Source organism: Crinia signifera, chromosome 4, assembly GCF_055691185.1.
Source record: "Crinia signifera chromosome 4, ASM5569118v1, whole genome shotgun sequence".
NCBI classification, from domain to species: domain Eukaryota; kingdom Metazoa; phylum Chordata; class Amphibia; order Anura; family Myobatrachidae; genus Crinia; species Crinia signifera.
Genome location: NC_139220.1, coordinates 233831635 through 233857986, shown reverse-complemented (window position 1 = coordinate 233857986; position 26352 = coordinate 233831635). Strand labels below are relative to the sequence as shown.

Here is a 26352-nt window from a genome sequence, read left to right as displayed (position 1 = left end):
GAGTGTGCACCGGCGATATATCGCAGGGTGCGCGCTCCCATTTTTTCCCTCGTAGTGATCGCTGGTCGCAGGAACATGCTCCTGCAACCAGCGGATTTCCACTGCCGGGCTCCCCCGGCCGTTTCTTTTTCATCAGCGGCCATCTCTGGTCGCTGATGCAAACGGGATACTGAGCAATATATCACCAACCGATATATCGCTGCCGTGTGTGCGCACCATTAGCGGTACCATGAACTGAGTCGGCCATCTCTGACTGTGTGCGAATCCCAAAGTTATTTCAGTAAGCTCTGCGCTGTAAATGATACACTACACAAGACAACTGTGATTTAATCATTTAATGACCATAACTACCGAACATCTTCCAAAACTCAAAAATCATCTTGAATGGCAAAACATCCAGTGACAATTGCGCTGTGTGCCCGTTCAGCTCAGATTTGTCACCTTCCGCACATGCACATGTGTGTTCAGGGTAGAATGGGCAGGCACAGGCTCCTTCATGCCGTAAATGTCCCTGATTGGCTGGTGTTAGTGAGGCACAATGCAGCACATCTCACCTTTGTGGGAGTCTGGATTGTGCCAGCTAAGCACAATGAGATGCAACCCACAAAGTCTGTTAGAATCTTAGAACAAGAGCACAGGAACAGTAGAGATTGGGCTCTGCTACATACAGCAATACTGCTTACAAGTGATGTCATGAAATTAACTTTTGCAGATACATTTGAGAATGCTACAAAAAGTCTTTGAATATGTGATGTATCTGCAATTGGCATGAATTAGCCCTTTAAAAATGATCCAACTCACCATTAACTAATAATTCTGTATTATAATAAAATAGCTATCTTAGCTAAGTGTCCAGTGCATATCAATAATTTGGAACATAATATATTATAAAAAGAAATGACAAGACGCCTACTACAGGAGTCTTCACACATTGTGCAGTAGTCACATATCTGTAGTGGGCAGATTTCTGTAATAACAGGTGTATGTGTGTAATCATCCAGTAACATGAGATATGCTATAGGAGAAATGGAGAGCAGCGCTGTTATTTGTAGGATTATGTATTTGTCAGTCCAAGCACACAATGGATGCTGCCTGATGTGAGCAGTGGCATCACGCAGACATTAGCGAACAAGCAGGAGCTGCTCCAGTGCCCCCGATTATTGTTCAATAGAGAAGTTTGAGTAAAAGGCAGGTCATACTTCTGCTCAGGGGCATTATGTGTCCCATTCACCACTTAAATATTCGCTCTTCTCTTCGTCTTCAGATTCCGAGGATACCTTTTTCATTCTCTGCATGGCTGCCTTAATACTCTGCTCTAGCTCACTTTCTTGCTCTTTCTTCACAATGTCTTTGCTGACTTTCCTCAGTTTTACGCCTTGTTTAATAGCAGTTAGTATGTTGTCTCTTATGCTGCCAACAGGCACCTGTGTTTGCTCCACCTTATGTAGGAGATGTTCCCCTCGTTTCAGTGAAGCCAACACTTCTTCCATGGAACCTAGAATAAGATATAAAGAAAGGCAGATATTATTATATAATATATATATATATGGAGTGCAACATGTGTGTCAGATACCTTGCACGTCATGGGTCCTCTAACAAGATAATGACTGAAACACACAGCAAAAAGCCCCCAATAATGCACAAGAACAGCATATTGGACTATACTGAAGTGGCCTTCTATGAGCCCGGAACTCTATTGAACATGGAAAGAGCTGAAACTTGTCTGGAGAAGGCACCCATCACATCTGAGGCAGCTGGAGCACTTTACTCAGGAAGAGAGGCCATGCTACCAATACAATTCTAAAACATTGCTTGTGCATAGATTAGTGATCACATGTAACATCCACCAAGGTATCACAGTTTTGGGCAGCACTGCTGATATGCTGCAGAGAATGTGCTGTAATAGGTATCTTGGTGCACCTCACTTCTGCATTGCTATAGGCTGAATCTACATGGAATAAGGCAAATAAACGGAGAGAAGCAATACCCCAAGCTGCACAGCAGAGAAGAAGCAGTCTTCTACAGCACATTTTAGGCCATATATAGGACTATGGTATAACGGGTCGACAGTGTCTTGGTCAAGACATTAGGGAAAAAAAGTCGGCACATGAAAAGGTCGGCACTTGAGTTGTTGTTTTTGGGAGTCAATGTCAACACCTGAGCACTTGGACCCAATTAGTGTACCATTCGCCATGCTTTGGGCCCTATGCCTGCTCGCTCCACTTTACTATTCCCATAGTCCACGTGAATGGTTAAGTATAAAAGTCCAACGTCAACCTATGGTCTATGTCGACCATATGGTGTCGACCACTGTTGACCCATCAACCGTATATCATATATATACACTACATAAAAAATATAGCCATTCTGTATTGGTGTGTACACAGCACTGATATACAGTACGCCTTAAAGTCTTCAAGGAGGAGCAGTCAGTACAGATATTTTGTAATTCAGTTTCAAATTGCTGCTTTTGTCACTGCCATCATGTGACAAGGGGCCAGATGTATCAAGCTTCAAAAAGTGATAAAATGGAGAGTGATAAACAACCAGCCAATCAGCTCCTACCTGTAACATGACAGGTAGGAGCTGATTGGCTGGCTCTTTATCACACTCCATTTGATCACTTTTTGAAGCTTGATACTTCTGGCCCTTGGTGAGTGTGGAAACTGATTCTTGTAAAATTAAGAGCAGGTGTAGCCAACCTGTGGGTCTCCAGCTGTTGTAAAACTACACATCCCAGCATGCTCTGCCACAACTTTAGTATTCTCTAATAACAAATCTGTGGCAGGACATGTTGGGACTTGTAGTTTCACAATAGCTGGGAATTCACAGATTGGCCAGATCTGATTTTGTTATAAGAAAAACGACCTCTGTCCTAGGAAAAATGGCAGCAGGATGAAAATCATTGTGTGAGGTTTTATAGCCAACATTGAATGTTTTGGCAGGTCTACTTTCAGAAGAACATTGGGGGAAATTTACTAAGATGGGAAATAGACTTCACATGTGACATTGCTATGGACAACCAAACTGAATTTACTTATTTATTTAGCACCCTCTAGAAAATAGTAGACGGGATCTGATTGGTTGCCCATAGCAATATCACATGTGAAATCTTAGTAAATTGTAATTTTTATTATTATTCAGTCAACGATCAGTGTTAAATGAAATATTACTTGATGGGATATTATACTTGCATAGCATTCCGTACCTGAATGTTGGTTCAAGTTTGTTTTTGATATGGCTGGTTTGGTTTTCTCTACCAACATTAGAGGTTCATTAGGTTTTAGAGTCTCTACTGCACGAGGTAGTGGAACTGGGCCTCCCACAAGAGCAGTGAAGGGTGGTAAAGGTGGTGGTGGTGGAGGAAGAGGTGGAGCTGGTGGAGGAGGTGGAGGTGGCGGCACAGTGGGTGGTGGTGGAAAGTGATTGGCTGGTGTAGAATCATTACTATTTCCAAGCTCCAAATTTCCCTTCTGAACAAAAATCTGCACAGGGATATCTGCTGGGTGACTTCTGTGCCCCTTTACCGTACAGGTGGATTTTATGCTCTCGGGAGATTTGATGGATAAACGAGACTGTATTCGTGAAGTTTTCAATACGACATTCGATTCGTTTTTCTAGGAAACAGAATACAAGAAATGTTCCATTAACTAATACTGCCCTTGCTCCAATTTCTATTTTTTTCATTCTCATTCCACTAAACATGACTGTGCACAACATGAACACTGCAATTAAACACTCACATCTTTAAAGCTTTTTAATCGCTGTAGTGTTTTTTGACGTTCCTGATTGACCCATTCTTTTTTCTCTCTCGCCTCTTCCTTTTTTTTGTCTTTTTTCTGTCATAACACAAAGAGCACTGTTAAAGGGTCTCCCACACACTGTTTTAAATGGTACAGAATCCTTCACTAGCACTAAGGGTTGGCATGAAATCAGACAAGTGAAAACAGACCATTCATAGGCTCAGCACTCACCATCTGTGCGGAGTGATGCTGCTGGAGCTGCTTCTGGGACTCCTGGTACTGTTTTTGTTTAAGCTCCTGTGCCTCCATACACTGTTCCTAAAGGCAGCAAATTGCACGCAAGAATTAAACCACATTCCTTGTTCTACACTGAAAATTCTAGGGTTTGCTTTGATTTGTTTGCAGAGTCACGCCCTTTATAATATGCAAATTCTAGTTTTAGCCTTCCCCTTGTTGGAGATACCTGCGCCAGAATGTGAGATGTCTACCTTCTGCACCCCGTGTGTACTAGCACCTTTGTTGCATACAATGGGGATAACATACGCATTTCCAAAGTTTTGCAGTATCACACAATCACTCAACTGCACTAATGTGTGTATAACCCTGAAACAGGCCCATAGTGTATAAAGTATTATTATGAGAAGAAAACAATTATTTACATGTCTTTGAAGTTTAACATTTGGTTTCAAGTACTGAATGAACCTGAGCCAAGACCGTAAAGAGAAAAAAATAAATATTTGGGGGATATCCTTTTAACTGCATTAAATAACTGCTGTTTATGGATTTCCAAGGGCAAATTTGCCCCATCAGCCGGCACTTATCGGCACCCTCAGAGACCCATTTTTCAGCGATAACACAAATCCTGGAGAGCTCGATAATATTATTGGGCTAAAAAGTCTGTGTTTGCTGTGTGGTAAATTAGCATGACCAATTGGATACCCCCATTTGTGTATTATGCAGGTACCACTATTGTAAATCACTGCTAAGAGTACGGCTTGTAAAACTGCTGATAAATAGAGGTACATATTACCACCATTAATTGAGGGGGACAATCTGTACCCCTGCATTTACTACAAAAGGGTTACACAGCTTGTTGTAAATGTTTAATAGGGGGGAGCAATGAAGGTTAGAATAAATAAGGCATTCCAAAACTAATAAATGTAAAGTAGTTACTGATCATGCAGTACTTACTCATATGGTGATGTGAATTAAACAACCCTGGTACCCAAAACAATGACACGGCCCCCGAAATGTATTCGCAAACCAAACAACTATAAATAATTTCCTGTTGAAAACCTGCATGGGACTGGACCCAAGACCATTGTTGCACCACGTCATTTATAATGTGGACAGTATTTAGGTATCTTATACATTAACAATCAGGCCTGTGCTAGTGATACGGTCTAGATCGGGTTACTTTTGTCAAACCAACTTCTGCCTTTGTGTGTGTGGCTACCTACAGTATGGAAATGATCACCTACTTTTTTGTTCCGCAGCAGAGCACGTCTTGCACAGATATCGCCCCGTTTAGACTCCAGCTGCTGTGACTTCCCTCGGAGCGTCACGTACATAGAACTGTGAATGTTATTTGACTGCTCAGAAGTTTGTAGTTCCTGGGGATCTTCACAGGTATCATAGTAGACAACCTCCTCCTGTTTCTCTGTAACCACAGATGTAGAATACATATGTACTGGTGTACAGTGCCTTCTGATCTCCCTATAAATATCATTCGGGCATATCGTATTCACTGTCCTTACACATTTCCCGATGAATACTGATGGTTACACATACTGTAAAATGGCGTTTTCATAGCCTAACATATTCTGTGTAGCTATAGTGTTTCTAACCAGTGTTATTGAAGTGGGCCACTGTGATTTCAGGCAATCAGTAGACGCTTCATTTACACATAACCACTGGACTCTTTTGTTGAGTGGGCATGAATAAATAAGCGCATACAGCAATAGGACAGCACATAGCATGTCCTGCAGGCTATTGCTCATGTTCAATCTCAAATTGCAAGATGTGCTGACAATGATTTACAATGCAAGCACCAAAAACAGAGATATTCAGCCTGCACAAGCACAGATGTCCCTGGGAACAGGTCGGCTGCTGGAATCACTCTTCCAGGTAACATGTAGTGATGCTTTTGCTGGGGTCCGCTCTGCACAAGTGACAGCTGCTGTGTCTGATAAGAGCCAGGTCTTCTGCAAGCGAAGCATATAAATGGATATGGAAATTTGTACCAACAGCCTTATATCCACAGACTTTTGAACTTGCGCTGTTATCACTGCATGTGAAACATGATTGTGTTTGGCCAAGGTGTGTAACTGGCGCTAGTAGGAAATCATCCTGTACAGTTACAATGGGCCCAAATCGGACCAATGGGCTGCGAATCATTAGAGCCCAGCGATCAGGTAAACGCCGCTCTGCACAGCTGTTTGTAGATGTGCACGTGAGGGAAAAACCATTCAGAATGGTTTTCCCCTCTGTTCACAGGAGTGAGTAGGCCCGGACTTGGCAGTTTGATGGCCGTAGGAAGAAGAGGCCACTTCTGACGCCAGCAGCCCTCTCTCCCAACCGCCGGGGAATGCCTGTGTTTTACCGCCCCCAAATAACCGCCTGGTGTCAAGCCATTGCTAACTGTCTTTGCACAGATGGCTCACAGCCATGCAGGGGCCATAGCGATGAGCGGTCCCATGTGTGGCTATCTCCCAGCAATTAATAACCAGAATGCAGGTTATTAATCGGTCGGGACAGATCGCTCAGCACACAGCGCTATGTGTGTAGACCCCATACAGTAACTTATCGAATTTACAGAAGAGCCCCTTTATCCTGAATACCCCAAACCTCAAGCTTCCCAGACCCAATACCTGTACTCCCATAATAAAAATATCTGTTCCTTGTGGTTTCTCTTTGCAGAACACTCCTAGCTCTCAGCACAAACGTGAACACAATGTGAGGACATTGATTACCCTTCATTTGTCTCCGCAGTGCATTCAGTTCTGCCAGAAGCAACATTTCCTCATGCTTTAGTATTTCAAACTGAACGTCATACAGTTCAAGTTGTGTCTCGTAGTACTGCAGCTCCAGCTCATCCACCAGTGCCATGGCCCCTTCAGTCTCAATCAGGTTCTTCATCTGCAGAGTCAAGTACGTTATACAACTAGTATATACGCAAAGCACGTATTTAGTTACACATATACAGTATAAGGTGGTGAAAGCAATAACCGGGATCACTTCTATAGAAAATCATATACATTTTAGTGTACTCACTGCTACTTGCATTACTACATAATTTATGAGATCAAACGTTATGCAGCGCACATTTCATTTGTTAGTGTTTAGTACTTAGTCCTACATGTAGGAATAACCGATCAAGTTTATCGTTCTTTTGTTTGCAAATAACCTAAATAAAATGATATGAAGATTTTTGGAATATGTTGTGTCCCTGTTTTGAGTTTCATATCACAACGTCTTACATAAAGTGGATATACACCAGAGAAACAATCCCAAACTTTACTTACAGACCCGATTAATGCAAATACTGCCCTATAGGCCCCCATACACTGTGTGACTTCTCCCCTCAGAGAAGTCGCATCCAATCCCCCTTGAGACGCAGCATGTATGATATCCGGCTCCAATCTGATGCACACGGGACGGCACATCACACACATGCTATTTGGGTCAATTTCACCTGATTTCTCGGCCCGATCCACCGGAAATCGCATAGTGTATTTTATTTGGGTATGGATCATAGGATAGACAGACATTAGGTCTACAAGCGTTAGGTCGACATGCATGAAGGTTGACATGGATCAGGACAGCAGGGTAATTAGGTCGACACAAGCATTAGATCGACATGGGGAAGGTCGACATTTAAAAAGGTTGACATGGTGTTTTTCACTTCTTTTACTCGAATGTCAACACAGTCGACATGGACGCTAAAAAAGTGCACCGCTCAGCACACTATTTTATTCCCACACCACACCCTAGTGCATGGGTCCTCAAACTGCGGCCCTCCAGATGTTGTGAAACTACAAATCCCAGCATGCCTTGCCACAGTTTTAACACTCCCTTATAGCAAAACTGTGGCAAGGCATGTTGGGATTTGTAGTTTCACAACATCTGGAGGGCCGCAGTTTGAGGACCCATGCCCTAGTGCAGTGGTTCCCAACCTGGGGTACTAGTACCCCTGGGGGCAGGGCTATTTTTGTGCAGGCTCTAGCAGGAACTGTGGCCCTTATTCTAGTTCACTCTTTCTGACAAAATATTTCTTAGATGGACAAAACCATGAGCACTGCAGGTGAGGCAGGTGTAAAACCCCACCCAAATCTAATTATCTCTGCACAAGTAACACCTGCCTCACCTGCAGTGCACATGGTTTTGTCCATCTAAGAAATATTTTGTCAGAAAGAGTGAACTAGAATAAGGGCCACAGTTCCTGCTAGAGCCTACACAAAAATAGCCCTGCCTGGGGGTACTCTGCAGACCAGTTGGGGGTACTTGAAAATAATATTGGTAATGGCGGAAGATGAAAAAAAGTCTTTTGATGGCAGAAGAAGACCCATTGCTATGGAGAAGAACCATGTTGTGTCACTTCCGGTTCTGTCTTCAGCGTCTCATTGTGCTTTCGCCTGACCAGCAATCCAATGGGAGCTTCCCATGCTGCCCTCAGACATCAGCAATCATCTGCCCTGCACTGACATGGGTGGAAGAAGCAGCAGCATTAATCCTACAGGTGTAAGTGGGAATCCTGGAGACAATACACAACCAGCGGCCAGACACGGAAGGGCATGATTCCTGTCCACTACTCCTTAATATAAGAACATGCATAAGGATAGGCATACCGCTCACTTCCACTCCACTCATAAGTACTGTCTATATTTTAAATTGCGAGGAGAGGGTACTCATCAATGAAAAGCCTAATCAAGGGGTACGGGAGAGAAAAAAGGTTGGGAACCACTGCCCTAGTGGATGGTGGAGCATGAAATACCCTATGTCGACCTAATGGTTGTGTTGACATAATGCCTCTGTTGACCTAGCCCATGTTGACATTCATGCATGTAGACCTTCAATCATGTCGACCTAGTGACCATATCCCTTTATTGCTACGCAGCACTTCCTAGGAATGGTAGCTAGGGACATTAAACGTGGAACAATAGAAGGCCTCTTTAAATGCTGCAATACATACAGTGATTCCATACAGTTTAGAATTCTGGCCCAGTCCGGCAATCGAAAGATCTGTACTGCTTCCCAAGTGAAGCACTGCACTTGGCAGTAAGGTATCTGTAAGGACCCTAGAAGGTGAGATTTCCTGCACTTGGGGGTATTTAATAAGGAAAGGTCTACACTACTATGATGGATAATCTCTGCAATATTTCCTCTGTATTAAACGTTAACCATTCACGCACTTGCTGGTGACTTCCCTCTTCTCTATCTGATCCTGCGCACATGTGTATGAAGGAAGAAAATGAAAACAATACTTGGAACTATGTACCCTTATCATTGACATTGCTCTTCTAACTCCCAGGAAATAACACAACCTGCTCTGGCAGGAAAATACTGTCATCTTGAACTATGTGATGCAGTGGCACAGACACTCCTGTCTCTTCCCTTTATATAAAACGATTATCTTATTTAAATCATGTCCTTTGCTCTACTGTGTCTTAGGATAACGATCTAGTATTTAGCCACATGTCTGTCCTTCAGCATACACTGACTGATCTGCTTACACACAGCATGGCCCATCTACCCAGAACGCTCCAGTGTCCCAGGAAAAGAGTTACAGCCTTTGCTATGATAACAACTTCAGGGGGTGATTCAGGTTCACTCGCAAAGCACATTTGGTTTGCTAATGGACAAAAGCATGTGCACTGCAGGTGGGGCAGATGTAACATGTGCAGATAGAGTTAAGGAGTATACACACGGAGCGATTTTTGCCAGTGAGTTAGTTTAACTGAATGCACCAGTGATTGTGACTTAGGGGCCCATTTATCAAACCATATTTGCGGCTAAATCCCCGAAAACCCCCAGTTTTCGGGGTTTAGCCTCAAATATTAAGTATCTCCTAAATGTATCAAAGGGGGACCGCAGCAGGAATCTCTGATTAGGTTTCTATGGGGGATGCGAAGCTGCCCGATGTATTAACATCGGGCAGCCCGGCTTCGCATCCCTGGGCTATCGCCATTCTGGGATGGTGATAGTCCATTGTAGACTATGGCTACGGGATTGCACTGCCGAGCGGGGCAGTACGGTCACAGGGGTCGGCGGGGTCAGCGCATAAACCCCCCCCCCCCCCGGCTTCCGGGTCAGGGCTTAGCTGGGACAGGCTCCTTTCGGGGCCCTCTCCCTGCGCCCTTTTAATCATACATTCAGGCGGTGTACTTCAACACCACAATGCGATGTCCGGCGATGCCACTGCGCCGGCATCGCAATATGTTGATAAATGCGCCCCTAAGCGATTTTGTCTATGGGCGATTTTGACTATACTAGAATTACCATACTTGGTTGGTATTCATGTCAGATCGCCTAGTGAATATCTCTCTCAGCAGTGAATAGCAGCGATTTTGACTAGACAGCCAGCGATCTAATCAAAATATTCTTGCCTGGTAACTCTTTTTTACTAAGCGATATTATAGGGCGATTTGTCTAATCTTAACAGCAATCTTTACTAACCTTCTAAGCAATTTTGACTATGGTTGAATTCATCTAAACAAACCACAAACAGGGGTGTAGCACTTGGATCTACCTTATTTTTTTATTGTACTTCCAGGGATCTGGACATAACCCTCAACCTCAAGGAGATCAATTAGTAGCTTGAGAACCACATGTCACACATAGCACCATCCCCTTCCTACATTACTATTACTTATTATTTTGCACCTGTGCTTTGAAAAGTTTGTTTGTGAGTGTGTTGTACCAAAAGGGAAAATGCAGCCAACACCTTGCAAACAACTGTTTTTTTTATCTCAGGTACTAAGGCCATCAATCCTGGTCATCGGAACAACAGGACCCAAAACTGCAGTGATCGCCAAGGACAGCTCTTCTCAGAACTGCTGTCTTTTGAATTATTAAATCTAGGTCTCCCTTGTGCTCTCTCCAGTTCCACTCAATGAGCTGGGTTAAATCTAGCTGAACCATGGAATTGCAGTTTTCTATTGAGCGGAAAAGGTCAAATATGCTATAACTATACTTATGATGGGATGCATTCGTAAAAACTTCATTTTTTTTAATTACTCAGAATTTTTTTTTATTTAATTTGCTAAACGTAAAAGAACAAAAAAAAAAGACTGAATTATTAAGCTGCAATGTACAAATATTATTATTTCAGAAAGTACCACATAAAATGTTTTAGAACCACTTAAGGACAATCTTACATTCCGCTTGATATCTGCCCTCTTCTGATTCAGGCACAGCTCCTTTGATCTCATATGCTGGAGAGATTCCTTCGCCAACATGGATTTGATTCTTTCCAGTCTGGGCAGCACAGAGGACCAAGTGGTTTGTCCGAACCGCTTCCTATCCAGCTCCATTTGTTTTTGCATTGCTGTTAGAAAAATAAACGTCACTAATTTTCACGGAACACAAAAGCCTTAAGGTGCCCATACACGGTACAATTTAATGGGTGTGATGCGATGCACGCTCCCACTCACATCACATCGCACAGCACAAAAAGTATAGGCTGCACATACTTTTTGTACTAGATTGCATCTCATTGCATTTACTAACAGTTTCTTATATAGTGCAGCATATTCCGTTGCGCTTTACAATAGGAGACAGTGATACAACAAATTGGGTATTTACAGACAGTCAAAGGAATGAGGGCCCGTGCAAAACTTATGTGATGTGATCTAGTCCAAATTGCATACAATAATTGTACTGTGTATGGACACCTTTAAACAATTTTGGGACTTGTTTCTCAACCAGAAAAAAAAACAAATAAAAAATCTTAATATTATTATTCCAGAGGCCGGGCACAAGGAATACTTTTTGTTGGCTACTGTACATCACTTGATGAGGATTTAATGGTCTGCCAAAATGAATAAAATGCTGGACCTGACAGTTATTTTGTTAAGAGTTAATGGTATATGATGGGTATTACAACAATGGCATAGATATAACTTGAGACTTTGCTCATATTACATTAAATTTATAGGGGTGATTCAATTGTTTCTGCTGCTTGTGTAAGTATAGCGCACCAGACAGCTGCTATTCAATGGTTTCTGGTAAGGAGCATGAAATGTGCTAACAAGGATTTTAGGCTTGTTTACTTGCTTTACAAGGCTAAACCCAGTCTGTTTGGGCACAGTATGCTCAACAAAACCCCAAACAAATTGCTTTCACCGGGTCACTTTAGATGGGGAAAAGATCACATACAGTAGTATGAATACATGCATGCCTGAGAATACTGTATTCTCAATAATTAAGCAACCATCTCCATTCTGTGTAGGTGACAGCTGCATTTTATGGATAACCCAATGCCAATATTTACCAGCAACAAAAGGGTGAAACATGGGGCCAGTATATTACGAAATGTGTATGTGCCTAAATTTGGAAAAGGAACTGTCCATTTTTTCTGGATATACACACACTGTGATACACACACACACTGGGGCATTCATCAGTCCACCTGAAATGCCTGATAACAGACATACAGAAGGAAATTTACTAAGATTGTCAGTTTCTGCCAATCAGCAGCTCAGCTGTGTAAGAACGGTCTGTTTGTGTCCGAGAATGCAGCTTGTTTACAAAGCTGTCATGTTCTCTGGATTAGTATTTCCGGATGGTGAAGTCATTTGTTTTTGGCTGCCGAGTTTACTGGCAGCCAAACCCGGCCGTCCTGAAGCATCGCACGGAACAGTCAGATCCATGCGATGCTCCTAAAATAAGAGTGGCAGTGGGTGCCAAGTTGATAGCTTTTGTGTTAAAGTTAGAATAAATATGGTGTTTGGCTGTGGAACTACAAGTCCCAGTAAGCCTCCCCCACATGCTGGTACTTGGAGAACCACAAGTACCAGTATGCAGGGCACTATTGTACAACCAAATATTCAAATAAAAACACAAACATGCACACTGTGAAAGTATAACTTTAATAAACATACTGTACATACACACATTTACCTACAGTATGCTGACATGTGGTACTTCAGTTGGTTGTAGTACACATTTTTAAATAATGTATATATATTAGCGATGTATATTTTACTTTCCCCCAGACTGCAAGGTATAGTCCTACCTTATTTCTCATTGCCCTTACTACACAAAATACAAATGTATTTGGTTTGAAGTACCTAGGAGTTCACATGCAACCAATAAATTAACCCACGTAATCTAAAAGATTAGGCTCAGTTAAGTGGCCCATGCATCAATTGGCCAAATTCTCAAAGCCCTGATGGTGATCCAATGATCAGAGTCACTGATCACTGATGATTGGCAAAATACAACGTTAAAAAATCCTAGATTCACCAATTGCGATCATTTCTGGGTTAAAAATATAAGAATGGTATAAATCAGATAAACCACAATCTCCCGGGACCTTAAGTGGGGGTACGACGCTGATGCCATCATCAGTAAGGGGCAGCAGAGGTTGTTCTTACGAAGACATCTTAGGAAGTTCAACATCCCCCAGGAGCTCCTGCTCCTCTTCTACTCCGCTATTGTGGATTCTGTGCTCCTTGATAACTGTCTGGTATGGCTCCGCCAGCGAGAGAGATAAACGCAGGCTTCAAAAAGTGGTCAGGATTGCAGAGAAGATCATCGGAGCGGACCTCCCCACTGTCCATGACCTGTACCTGTCTAGAGCTAAAAAGCAGGCAACTAAAATAGTCCAGGACCAGCTTCATCCTGGCTATAGCACCCTCAACCTGCTACCATCAGGCAGATGACACAGGGCCGTTCCCATAAGGTCCAACAGAAGCCCCAAAAGCTTTTTTCCTCCTGCTGAACTCCTGAACACTTGAGCATTTGTTCGAGTGACTAGTTCAAATCCTCCACGTGTAATTTACACTGTGACCTTCATGGTATTCCTATGTGAAACTGTACCTGTCCCACCCCCCACTTGTTGTTGTTCTCTGGCTACTGCACTGTAAACCTAATTCCTAGTATATGCAAGTATACCAGGCCAATAAAGATGATTCTGATTAGGAAACGAACAGACAGACGAAACTTCACTTTTCATCCATACAAAACAATTATTCCATTTAAAGTGTTAATCATCTTGAAACATAACAATGCAAAAATAAGCGATTTTGTACATTTTATACATACAGTACATTTGTTTCCCTGGTCTGCAACATGTGCCATATTGGGAATATGCCTGACGGCACCATTACTGTATCTAGAAAATTCTTAACCACTACAGTTTTCCTACCAGTCAGGGCTTTTTCCGTCTCCTTGAAATAGTTCACAGTCACACTCTGTATGGAGCTCACGGCCTCTTTTGCTCTTGCGTTCCATTTATCAGCCTCCTTCTGCAATGCTTCAATGCGTTTTGGACCCAGATCATCCAGTTCTAGGGATTTCTATTTACACAAAAATGGAAAAATATCACTTATACAGTGTTCCACTGCCCAAACACAGTGTACGGCAGGTATTTGCAGCATGAACAGATATCACCCAGGAGCCGTATCAGTGCGGAAATACCATTTCCATTTGGTTTAATATTGGGTGTTGCATTCGATCCATGGCTCGCCAGCCATGATGCTTGTTTATGACCATCCTTCAATGCATTGTTCCCAATAAGGTTACGTTCTGAAGTGTATGGATTCAGCTCAAATTCCAGTCACTGCTGAGTGCAGGTGACAGGTACACTTTGATGGGACTGCACATTAGCAGTTATTGAGAAGAGAAGAGACCGACTGGACTAGCAGGGTTATTTTGTCCATTTTAAGGAGCTGTGGACCCATAGGGTAGACTAGTACTAATGGAGGTAGATTCCCAAGATACACAAGCATAATGCCTAAAGACCAATTAACTCCTAATTAGAGAAAAGTGAGAAGGAAAGAGAAAAGTAGCATGCTGAATACCAAATGAGAAAGTCAAGTCAAATACAGAAGATTATCATTCATTAGGATGGCATGGAAGATACTTAGGTGGGCATTTATCAATCACTGCATGTGCAATATAATATGGACACAACGTAAGCCCCCAAGATAGCATTACACAATGAATTGCTACGCACAAGGACAGGGACTCCCAAAGAAGCATGACCTTCGAAAGTGCTCTTTTCACTGATGGGACTCGTGTGCATGTGTGGTCCCGCTGACTGCGCATTTGCTGCGGCCACACTGGGAAGGGTTCAGGGGGAACCCGCTGCTGACTAGGTTTGCGATGTGTAGCCCATATGGGGAGGGGGGACCTCAGCTATAAACTAAAGTATACAGAGCACTACTGCCATATTCAAATAGATCACAATCCCAAAGTTGGTAAAAATAAAAAAATCAGACAGCTTTGCACCCCCCATAGAAACATGTGGGAGTTGTGGCTGTCTACAGGAATGCGGTACATATTGGAGAGATTTGTTGTGGTCCCTCAGTGATACATTTGAAGGATACTAAATATTTGCAGTTAAAAAAAGTCAAAAAGATTAAAAAACAAATATTAATTGATAAATGGACCATTTAGAATGAAAGGTCTGCAAACAGGTTTAACAGTACAACGCATGCCAGGATCAGGAACAGAGGGTGTGCTCTGCGCAAAGACCACGGTCTAAGAGAGTGCACATATAGCAACTCAGTGTGCCAGGCTGCTGGCCAATACTTTGCTAGAGAGAAATGATGAGTGTGACTACATCTGTAAGGCTACTGCCTAGGTAAGTGTACACAAGACTGCTGCCTAGGTGTACACAAGACATGTCTAAGGGCAGGATGCACAACATTCACAGCCCTTTACCACCCACCTCTGCTGCCTACCGCAGCGATACTAATTGCAAATGCTTTAACATATGTGATTAGTATCGCAAAGGGCAGATAAGTTGGGGGACAGCAAATACCCACCCACCCAGACACCCACCCACCCAGACACCCCCCCCCCCCCCCACCCCCGCCCAGCTGCTGCGGGTCTCCGCCTCCTCCCTCCACCCGGAAGGGGATGTATGGTGCTAGGGAGGAGGAGGTCAATGGTCCGGGCAGCACAGCAGGAGGCTGCCCGGACACAGGTGAGTGGGGAGCTGCGGGGGTCCGTGCGGGGCGGTGGCGGATGTGTGTACACAATACCACCGTCTAGGTGAGCGTACACAATAATACAGTCTAGGAACTTTTCACTGATTTGCTGCGCAATATAAGAACCTGTTAATAAATGAATAAATAACGCTTTTCAGTTTACTGATGACAATGAACTGCTGAAAGTGTTCTCCTTAGACTGACAAAAGGTGCAGAGGAAGCTAAGTGGTGGTGTTTTAGTAGGGCAAGATTAATGTTGGAATCCTGGTTTGTCCAGGTACAGTTACTTGATTTTTTTTTAGCTCCTCAGAATCAGTGTCAAAATGTGCCTTATATTTGCAATTCAGGCAGCGCAGGCTGCAATACAATTGCAAATATAAATCACTTTGACTTTAATTGGTTCAAACTACTCTGGATAAAAAAATCTCTTAAGGATTTCCAATAAAAACGCTTAAAAATAGATACAAGTAATTCCCTACCAGTATTTCCAGCTTGTATAATATCGCCAGCTCTCGCATATCCCTGAAAGGCTGCAGTAGGTATTGGTAGAACTGGGTTGCCACGGTAACTAATTCCATAAACGCTTCATCTTCTTCTTCATAAACTTTAAGTAAACACATCATTTTATCTGCTTTTTTGTGCTGATGAAGAATCTAAAAAAAAAAATGAATATATTAAAAGTAATGTCAATAGGATTTTTTCTAGTATCATAAAAATGAAATCTAACACAATCCCCCAAAGGCATAATGTAAAAAGAATTTTACTTGCACTGTTTATTTAGTACGCCTGCTATTTTATTTAACACTATTTAGGGCAATACAGATCAGCCTTCAATTTAAAATTAAACTGTTGTAAAATATGACAATGAAGATAATTCATTTTATATACATCTGTTTATAAATAACTGTCACCTGCCTCCTCCAACACCACCCCATCCCCCAAAAAACCAATGGATCAAAAAAAAAAAAAAAAAATGTTATTAGATGAAAAAAAAAAAAATGTTTGTAATATTTGATTCTGTTGTGATTATTCTGTGCTTGTTTATCCACCGTTAGAGAGGCTTGGATGGTTGTTCCTTTCGTCCTGAGGGTTATGGTATGCTAGGTCGACCATGTCTAGGTCAACATTCATTAGGTCGACACCACTGAATGGTCGACATACTCATGGTCAACAGGGTCTAAAGGTCGACCATGGTTGACACGAGTGTTTTCCCTTTTTTCTGTCCCGAATGTTGACACATGCTTCGGACAGGGTGCCTCGCTATGCTCAGCACTTTATTCTCCCGCCATACCCTGTTGACAAAGGTCGGCAAAAAAAAAAGGTGAAAAACTTGTGTCAACCTTTTGACTGACAACCATCCAGTGGTCGAGCTAAAGCTTGTGTCGACCCTGAGTATGTCAACCATTCAGTGGTGTCGACCTACTGACTGTGGACCATAGGGTGTCCACCTAATGTCAACCTAGGCATCGTCGACCTAGGGTCCGGACACCCATCTTGAGGACATAAGGAAAAGTGGGTTGGTATAGACTTAAGGGGAAATATTTAATGCCGCCCGAGTTCAGCGCCAGTGCGAGATGTCCGCCGAACTCAGATGTTTTTTTTTTTTAAAAAGGGAATTAACTTACAAGTCAAAACCATGCCATGTAAGTTAATTCCCCTTAAAAAAAAAATGTACAAGTTCGGTGGACATCTCGCACTGCCGCTGAACTCGGACGGCATTAAATCTCAACCATGCTGTCTACACATTTTAAAAACTTGTCTGAATGGTCATCTTTGACTGTTCCAACCAGTTGGAAAGATAATCTTTAGATGTGTGGCCAGCTCTAGAGGATTGGGGGTTCAAGAAAAAGGGATGGGAGCAAAATGTGGGAGGTAGAGAATAAGGGCGTCATTTACTAAGATGTGTATTCTACTTCACATGTTATATTGCTATGGGCAACCAATCAGATCCGGCCTACTATCTTCTAGAGCAGGGGTGGCCAACCCGCGGCTCTCGAGCCGCATGCGGCTCTCCCCCTGATAATGTGCGGCTCCTGCTCCCACTGGAACGGAAGCCGCAATGCTGCCCGGCGATGCGGCTATTACTGGAAGGCAGCACCCTCAGAGCTGCGCTGCCGCTGACCTTAGCTTGAGGTGTAGCCGGGTAGCAAGGCAGCGCTACGCCTGCAGCTTCCGCTCCATTCTTCTCCCAGCTTGCACCTCTCCTCACATTAACCATGTGATGCCGGCGTGCTCCCCCGACATCACGGACCATCATTCATGGCGCAACAACAGTGCGCACAATATTTGAAATGTCCTCTGGAAGGGACACCAGGAGGGGAGCAGGAGAGTGCTCTGCTCCTCTCCCCATAGATGCAGCTGCACTGCTGTCCGTCTCTACCTGCAGCAGCGAAGGCTGGGCTGACCTCATATAAATATTTACAGTAAGTGGCACTTTTGGGGGCATTGATTAAGGGACACTACTAGTGGCAGTATGTGGGGGTATTATGTGTTGCATAATGTGTGGCATGTGTAAGGAGCATTACAGTGTGCAGCATCATGTGAAGGGGCATTACGGGGTGCAGCATCATGTGTAAGGGGCATTATGATGTGCAGCTTTATGTATAATGGGCAATTCAGTGTGCAGCATCATGTGTAATGGGGACTTTTTGTGTGCGGCATACTTCCAAATAGACCACGCCTCTTTTTTGGGCGTGCACACCTTCGACGCGCGCATGTTGTTGGCTCTTTGGCTTGACTACAGATCTTTTTTGGCTCTTTACCTCTGACCGGTTGGCCACCCCTGTTCTAGAGGGTGCTAAAAGTAAATTTTGATTGGTTGCCCATAGCAACATCACATGTGAAGTAGAATTCACATCTTAGTAAATTTCCCCCTAAGAATCAATCCACTAGGTACAGTATATGGTTGTTATGTCTGTAGTTTCTATACTGTATTATGTGTTCTTACTGTAAAGAACCTTCAGCGCTAGTTTCAAAAGAGTATATAAAAGAGTATATGAAAATAAATAAATAAATAAATATATTATTAGTATTTAGCCTTTATTAGCAGTCTAGTATTACAGTGGAGTTTTAATTATACTAAAGTCTCACACTGTAAAACATTTTAGGGTTTTGCTTGCAGACTGGTTACGTATCCCATATTTTTAATAAAATAAATATGATTGATCATTTCTTATATACTGAGAATTCTGTGCTATTCAACGCCTCCATCCCCCAGGACTGTATTTGTAGCAGGCTTCGTGCTGCAGAATGGAGGGCACCAGGATTATCAGTACTCATAAGGCAGCTTAAGCAGCTATCAGCTATTAAATTATATATATATATATATATATATATATATATATATATATATATATATATATATATATATACATACATACATACATACATACATACATACATACATATATATATATATACATACACATACAAATACAGGAAAGAGGGCACTCGGGGACTCCAATTTGGTGAAAGCAGTGGACTGATTTATTAAACAGTCATATGCGTCGTCAACGTTTCGGGGTCGCCCCCGTCGTCAGGACAGTAACAGTCCTGACGACGGGGGCGACCCCGAAACGTTGACGACGCATATGACTGTTTAATAAATCAGTCCACTGCTTTCACCAAATTGGAGTCCCCGAGTGCCCTCTTTCCTGTATTTGTATATTGGGACTGCAAGGTTCCTAACTGCAGGCACCGGGGCAAGCTACGCCAGGCTCCACCTAAGCCCGGGAGTGCCAGTTCTCTTGGACTGTATATATATATATATATATATATATATATATATATATATATATATATATATATATATATATATATATATATATATATATATATATATATATAAATAAATAAATTGTTGGGTCTGGCACTCTCAATAACTGTAGATGTCTTGGTCTGCTGCCCTCACGAAATAGTGCAATATACAATGTAGAGGTGTGGCACTCAGACTGCTGGCATAGCAATAAAGAAGCTGCTCAGATGGACAACGTTTCAGTTTTATTAAAAACAGTTTGAATAAAACTGAAACTTTGTCCATCTGAGCAGCAGCGGGCCCCGCGAGGGGAAGCGGAATACATGTAAAGTAATGCTCGCCACGCTTCGGGCTCGGTGGCTCGCCACACTATCTAAAATCGACTCCACGCCGACGTGGATGGTTGGGGTATGAAAAGGTCGGAGGACGCGTACCGCTGCGCTCGCCACGCTTCGGGTTGGCGTTGATACTGGGGGTGGCGTTGAGAATGGGGGGCCATTTCACATTGTAAGCACCCATCAGGGTGATTGTACAATTAAAAAACGATGCAATGAGATGCCCTACGATGCACATCGTGGGTGCCGTGATAATACACAAGTACCAAAGTTAGTGCTGACTGACATTATATTTGGACCATTTTAATGAATCTAACTTCAACTTGTTTTAATTAAATCTAGTACAGGGCCTGTTTCAGAGCTGATTGCTATTGTTCAAATTTGCAATCTGCTCGATTATCAAATGACTGCACATGCATACAGATTGCAGCAAGCATGCACGAGCCAAAATAGCTACAGAAATAGTGAAAATATCCGATTGTAATCCTTTCGCAACTTGTGAATGTGAATTCGCGACAATGTGATCAGGTCTGAATTAACCCCTATATACATATAGAAATACACAAAAGCAGGCATGTTTTGCTTTGTTTTCACAAAAGGAGGCATGCTATGTCCCTCCAGCTGTTGTGAAACTACAAGTCCCATGATGCCTTGCCACAGTTTTTTTATTTGGAAATGCTAAAACTATAGCAAGGCATGCTGGGATATGTAGTTTCATAACAGCTGGACGATCACAGTTCGGACATGGCTTAAAGCCTTGCAGCTGATTAGAAGATCTAAATTGTGGAAAAGTAAAAGGTAACTGTGCCGAGAATAAGGCATATCATTTCCTAGAATGCAAAGTGAAACTGAAAGTAACCGTGTTGTAGCTAGGGTGGCCAATCATGGGTGGTTTTAGGGGCAAATCCCGGATTTGGTCCTAAACATGCCGGGATTTAAATCCTGGGATTAAGGGCGAGATGTAAAGTGATCAAATAGAAAGTGATAAACAGCCAACCAATCACCTCCTGTCTGACATTTTTCAAACACAGTCTGTGACATGGCAGGTAGAAGATGATTGGCTGGATGTTTATCACTTCTAAAGCTTAGTACATCTGGCCCTAGATCATGAAATCATGGGATTGTACAAACAAGAGGTGTGCCAGCGCTAGCTGTTCCAATGATTGAGACAAGACGGTTCTCGGGGATTGCTCCTGAGGAAGCCGGACTGTAATACCCGGGGAAACGCGTTGAGCTGACCCAATTGCCTTGGACCTACCCATCCATCCAGTGTGACCCGTCCACTCTCCCACCGACGTTTAAACTCCTGCCTGAACTTGACATTTGCATATTTGGGATACCTGCATTATTCCTAATTCCAGCAACAAGCACACCAAATCGGGAGGCCTGAGCCCTTGCAAATATAGGGCAACCAAGGACATCTGTTGTCACCATTCACTGGACTCATATCATCCAGAAGATAACAAAAGGATGGTAATATTCATCATCTAGGTCAGGGGTGAGGAACCTTTTTTGTGCCAAGGGCCGTTTGTATGGGGAAAAAATCCTTCGGGGGCCATATGTAAAAATTTCTCTTACAAATTGTCCTGCTGCAGCCATTTGACGCTCTGGTGGCTGCCACTGAATAGGACTGACAGTCTCCGGCTGCTGTTAATTAAGAGGAATCTCGCAAGAACTACCTACTTCTTGCGAGAATTCCCCTGTACTTGACTCCTGGCAACGGGTGGGAGGGCCACTCACATCGGCTACGGGGGCCGCATACGGCCCCAGGGCCTGAGGTTCCCCACCCCTGATCTAGGTGATTCATCGCGCCCTATGGGCGCTCTTCACACCGTCGTAAGGGGCTGCGCCCCCTTAATTTGTGAACGTTTGTATTGTGAGAAATATGGTTAGAATTGTATGAAAGATGCCTGTATTGCAACTTGAGTTATAAGTGAAATGTGTTAAATAGAGGGCATATGATTTGGAAGGGGGTGTGTATTGTTTTGTTTAATTAAAAAGCAGTTAGAGTAATGCTGTGTACACACGGGGGCGATGGGGGCTGAAATCGCTGGGAATATGGTCGCTGAGCGACCATATTGCCAGTGATTGGAGTGTGCACCAGCGATAAATCGCCGGGTGCGCGCTCCCGTTTTCAGCCCCTGAATGGTCGCTGGTCGGAGGAGCATGCTCCTCCGACCAGCGACATCCCCTGCCTCTTCACCCAGCAGTGTTTAAATTTTCATCTGCGACCATCTCTGGTCGCAGATGAAAACGGGACACGGGGCAATATGATTGCTGAGCAATATATTGCTAGCAATATATTGCCAGCGATCATATTGCCCCGTGTGTACGCACCTTACGATGTACATTGATAGTGTGGATGGTACAGTGACATTTGTGGGTGGGTGTGTGTGTGCAATAGTATAGTAGGGTGTTTTGAGTCAGCGGCTCCCCACTGGCGGAGGTCACAACACAGGAAAACAGGAGGCTGGGTAGTGATAGGGGTGTGTGGGCATAAGGGGGACTAAAGAGGAGGGTGGGAGACACAGTGCAGCTTCTGCCAGTGGGTGAGGGTCCAGCGTGGCAGTACAGGACGGTGGCCCTGAGTCAGTGTCTCCTCCTACTGGGTGGGAGTTAGGGTGCATGAAAGCAGGAGGCTGGGCTATGAGGCATGATAGGGGTATGTGGGCAACACAGCGTCAGCGACTCCCCAGTGGTGGAAGTTATGGTTCAGGAGAGCAGGAAGCTGGGTAGTGATAGGGGTGTGTGGGCATACGGGGGACTAAAGAGGGGAGGCAGGGGTGCCGTGAATTGTGGGAGGGGCACGGGGGATGCCGTGAATCGAGGGAGGGGGCAGAATTGCGGGAGGGGGGCGCAGGTGTCGGTGAATCTCGGGAGGGGGCGGGGGGTCCGCAAAGCGCAGGAGTGGGGCGTAAATCGCACAAGGGGGGGTTGCGAATTACGGGAGGGGGGTTCGCGGGGTGGGTGCCGCGAATCGCGGGGGGTTGCAGCGAATTGCAGGAGGGGGGGTCGCGGGGGTTGCCGCTAATCGCAGGAGGGAGGGCACGGGGGGTTGCCGCAAATCGCGGGAGGGGTGGGTCGCGGGGGTTCCCGCGAATCGTGGGTGGGGTGGTGCCGCGAATCACGGGAGGGGGTGGTCGCAGGGGGGGTGCCGCGAATCGCCACAAGAAAAAAATCAACACAGAAAGGTCAACACATGTAAATGTTGACATAAGTGTGGCATTTCATTGGTGTCCATGTCGACACATGAGAATGAATATGAGAACATTCAAAAAATGAAAAATAAATCTCAAAATCTCATGTCAACCTTTTTCATTGTTGACCATAGCCGAGGGGGGGGGGGGGTCGCCGTGAATTGCGGGGGTTGCCGCGAATCGCGCGGTGGGGGGGGTGCCGCGAATCGTGGGAGGGGGGTCACAGGGGGGGGGCGCTCATCGTGGGTGGGGCGGCGGGGGGAGCTCACCTGGTGCAGTGTCTTTGCTGGGCAACATGGAGAGGCAGAGGATGTCTGGCACTGTGGGCTCACTGGGCTGGTTCTCTGTCATGTGAGTCAGTCACATACCTCCCAACATGACCCTCTCCAGGAGGGACACATTGCTCTGTTTCTGGACTTCCCTCATAATGTATGATTGCCATCACCTGTTTCACACATGTTATTAATTGATTAGAAAGGTGCTTCAACACAGGTGCTGGCAATCATTAATTAAGGGAGAAGTCCAGAAACAGAGCAATGTGTCTCTCCTGTTATACACACACTCACACACTTTGAGTGACAGATGTAGCCAAATATATAAGAGATTCCCAATCCTAATACTCCAAGAGTTGGAGATCTCAATATAATAACATATTTTTATCCCTGATATATTCCACTTGATTGCTCAATTTTTATATTTTATGTACCCACTTTTTTCATTTATTATGTGATAGACGTACATCATTTGTGTTATTAATTAAATACCAATCCCTGAGAACCGTCTTGTCTCAATCATTGGAACAGCTAGCGCTGGCACACCTCTTGTTTGTATATTCATATATATATATATTTTGGGCCTGACAAACCAGTGCCAGACGCTATTGATAGCGCACCACTCCACTCCCATTGCTAAATCATGGGATTGGCCTGCGCAGCGCTCAGAATACCTGGTTTGGGTTAGTGGGGGGGACCAGGTGTATTAATCTTCAAAAAGGGTATAAAAGGGAGAGTGATAATCAGCACCTAATATTTGTCAATTGGCTGATTGTTTTTCACTCTCCACTTTATCACTTTTTGAAGCTTGATACATCTGGCCCTAAATTCACAAACTCAATACCGGGAATGAAAAAATGCCCAGGGATCGGCATCTCTACTTGTAGCCTAAATTAGATTTGTAGAGGTTTTGTTGAGGATAACCAGCACCACAGTATAAGAATAATAGTAGTGCTATGAATGTATGTATAAAGGCCCATACACACTGGGGGACTTTGAGCTGAAAGTCGCTCAAAACAGCATGTTTGAATGGCCTTTAGCTCAAAGCCGCCCATTGTGTATGCGCTGGCGATGAGCGCTGCTGCGCACTCCCGCATCATCGCCAGTAGATGAGCTGCTTTGAGGACGGCTGCAATATGCAAAGCTGTCCTCTCCCCGCTGGCGTCGCCAGGCACGGAGAAAGCCACTCAGTGTGTATGCACTGAGCGGTCGTCCCCCCCCCCCCCCCCCCAGTGATGAACGCTATCATCGCTGTCCATACACGCTGGGCATAGTCGCCCCGTGTGTATGGACCCTAAGTCTGTGGCAAGTGATGAGTGTGCATTGGTGAGAGTAGGACACAAGTGCCATGCTACAGGAATGGCCATATGTACTCTGCAGGCTGCTGTTCCCTTGATAATATACCCAGACATTGCAACCTGAGCCCCCCCCCCCATCATGCTCGCACCATGCGCAGGTTCTCCTTGGCGCGGGCCACCTGCTCCTCCAGGCTCTTCCTGCGGAACTCGTGCATGTCCTCATAGTAGCGCTCCGCATCCTCTGCGTCCTCGGGGAAGAGCACCTCCAGCACTATGCGGCGGCCGCACTGCTCTATGGCGTAGCCCAGGTACACCTCCAGGGCTCGGCATACTGCGTCCAGCTCCTCCGAGCTGCCCTCCCAGGACGGAGCTCCGGGGAACAGCAGAGTCCACATACTCCCGGCAGGCTGCGGGTCCGGCAGGCGGGGGAAGCAGTGCTGCAGGCGGCTGCACACCGAGCTGAGCTGCCGGTGAATATGGTCCAAGTCCTGCACGGAGTACAGCCCGGCCCAGCTACTCTGCTCCCCGGCCGCTTCCTCCTCCCTCCGCCTCCTCCGCTGCAGGCTCCGGTTGTGACAGGTCACGGCGAACCTGCTCTCTACCTGGTTCCAGGCCACGATGAAGCCCAGTCTGTCCGGCTCCGGCTCCTCGAACACGTCGGGGCGCACGGCCACCCAGCCGTCCAGGCTGTCCATCCTCTCACACTCCATGTCCGGGGCCCGGAGTTACGGCGGCCCCCGGCTCCTGTTCTGGCCTGGAAGCACGTCACCGCAGCAGGCAGCCCTTTAACCCGACATGTGACGTGTCACGCGGTGCCCCAGAGTGTCACTGCTGCTGGCATGGTGACCTGACCCGTCCTGTGATGATGGCAGCAACTCGGTGCAGACTCTCCCCGACTCACAGGGCCTCGCTGCCATGCCCCAGCCCCGCCGCACAGCGCTCACATGTACACAGCGGGAGGGGGAGCGGCCTCACCGGGACTTTCCCTGTCCCCGGCCATTGGCTGCCTCTGAGCCCGGCCACCGTGTGCGAGAGACGGGCAGTGAGCATGTGACCTCGCTGCTGTAGTCAGTGGGTGACAGTCACCTCTCACCTGTATGATGCGGCCTCGCACTGACAAGCAGATAAGTGGGGCGGCTGCTCCCTCCGTCCACTGTCATTGCCCGATAAAAAAAAGTTTGGTTTTGTCATACAACTCAGTGGGCGAGATTCAGCAAGCTGAAAATGCGGTAAAAAACCCGTTTTCGGGGTTTTTACCGCATTTTCATATGCAGCAAAGCCCCATTGCTGCGGGGGATTATGCCTTTGGGTGGCAATACCCTATAGAAGCTTATGGGCTTCTTTTCGTCGCCCGCCGCAACCCCGCCGCCTCGCCGACCCCCCCCTTTCCCCCCTCCCTTGGGCTTACCTTCTTGCAGGTCCTCCTGGACACTGGAAGGTAAGCCCTTCCTCCCCCTAGCAACACAGCCGGACGTCCTTCCGGCTGCAGGGGGGAGGCGGAGGCGCCGGGGACAGCCTGCTTAGCTGTCCCCAGCGTGTAGGCAGCAGAAGCCGGCTGGGAGGTGACGGAGACCCCCCGCAGACCAGAGTACAGG

At 45.1% G+C, this 26352-nt stretch overlaps 1 protein-coding gene across 1 annotated transcript; it reads right to left on the bottom strand.

The window, feature by feature from the left end:
* Positions 1-320: 320 nt before the first annotated feature.
* WHAMM (WASP homolog associated with actin, golgi membranes and microtubules) lies at positions 321-25791 on the bottom strand. The gene is made up of 10 exons (XM_083184010.1): positions 24907-25791; positions 16381-16554; positions 14113-14263; positions 11120-11289; positions 6716-6881; positions 5225-5403; positions 3975-4061; positions 3744-3839; positions 3209-3617; positions 321-1495 (listed from the first exon to the last, which is right to left on the bottom strand). Exons 1-10 carry the CDS (start codon positions 25465-25467, stop codon positions 1215-1217), a joined length of 2274 nt encoding a protein of 757 aa, XP_083040136.1. The 5' UTR covers positions 25468-25791; the 3' UTR covers positions 321-1214.
* Positions 25792-26352: the final 561 nt, after the last annotated feature.

Bases quoted from the DNA above. Each gene is read 5' to 3' on its own strand.
- WHAMM (XM_083184010.1), bottom strand. From the start codon at position 25,467: ATGGAGTGTGAGAGGATGGACAGCCTGGACGGCTGGGTGGCCGTGCGC. The intron at 16,555-24,906 runs GTGCGAGCATGA...TTTTTTTTTTAG, and splicing joins CCAAGGAGAACCTGCGCATG to ATTCTTCATCAGCACAAAAA. The intron at 1,496-3,208 runs GTACGGAATGCT...ATCTTATTCTAG, and splicing joins AAACTTGAACCAACATTCAG to GTTCCATGGAAGAAGTGTTG.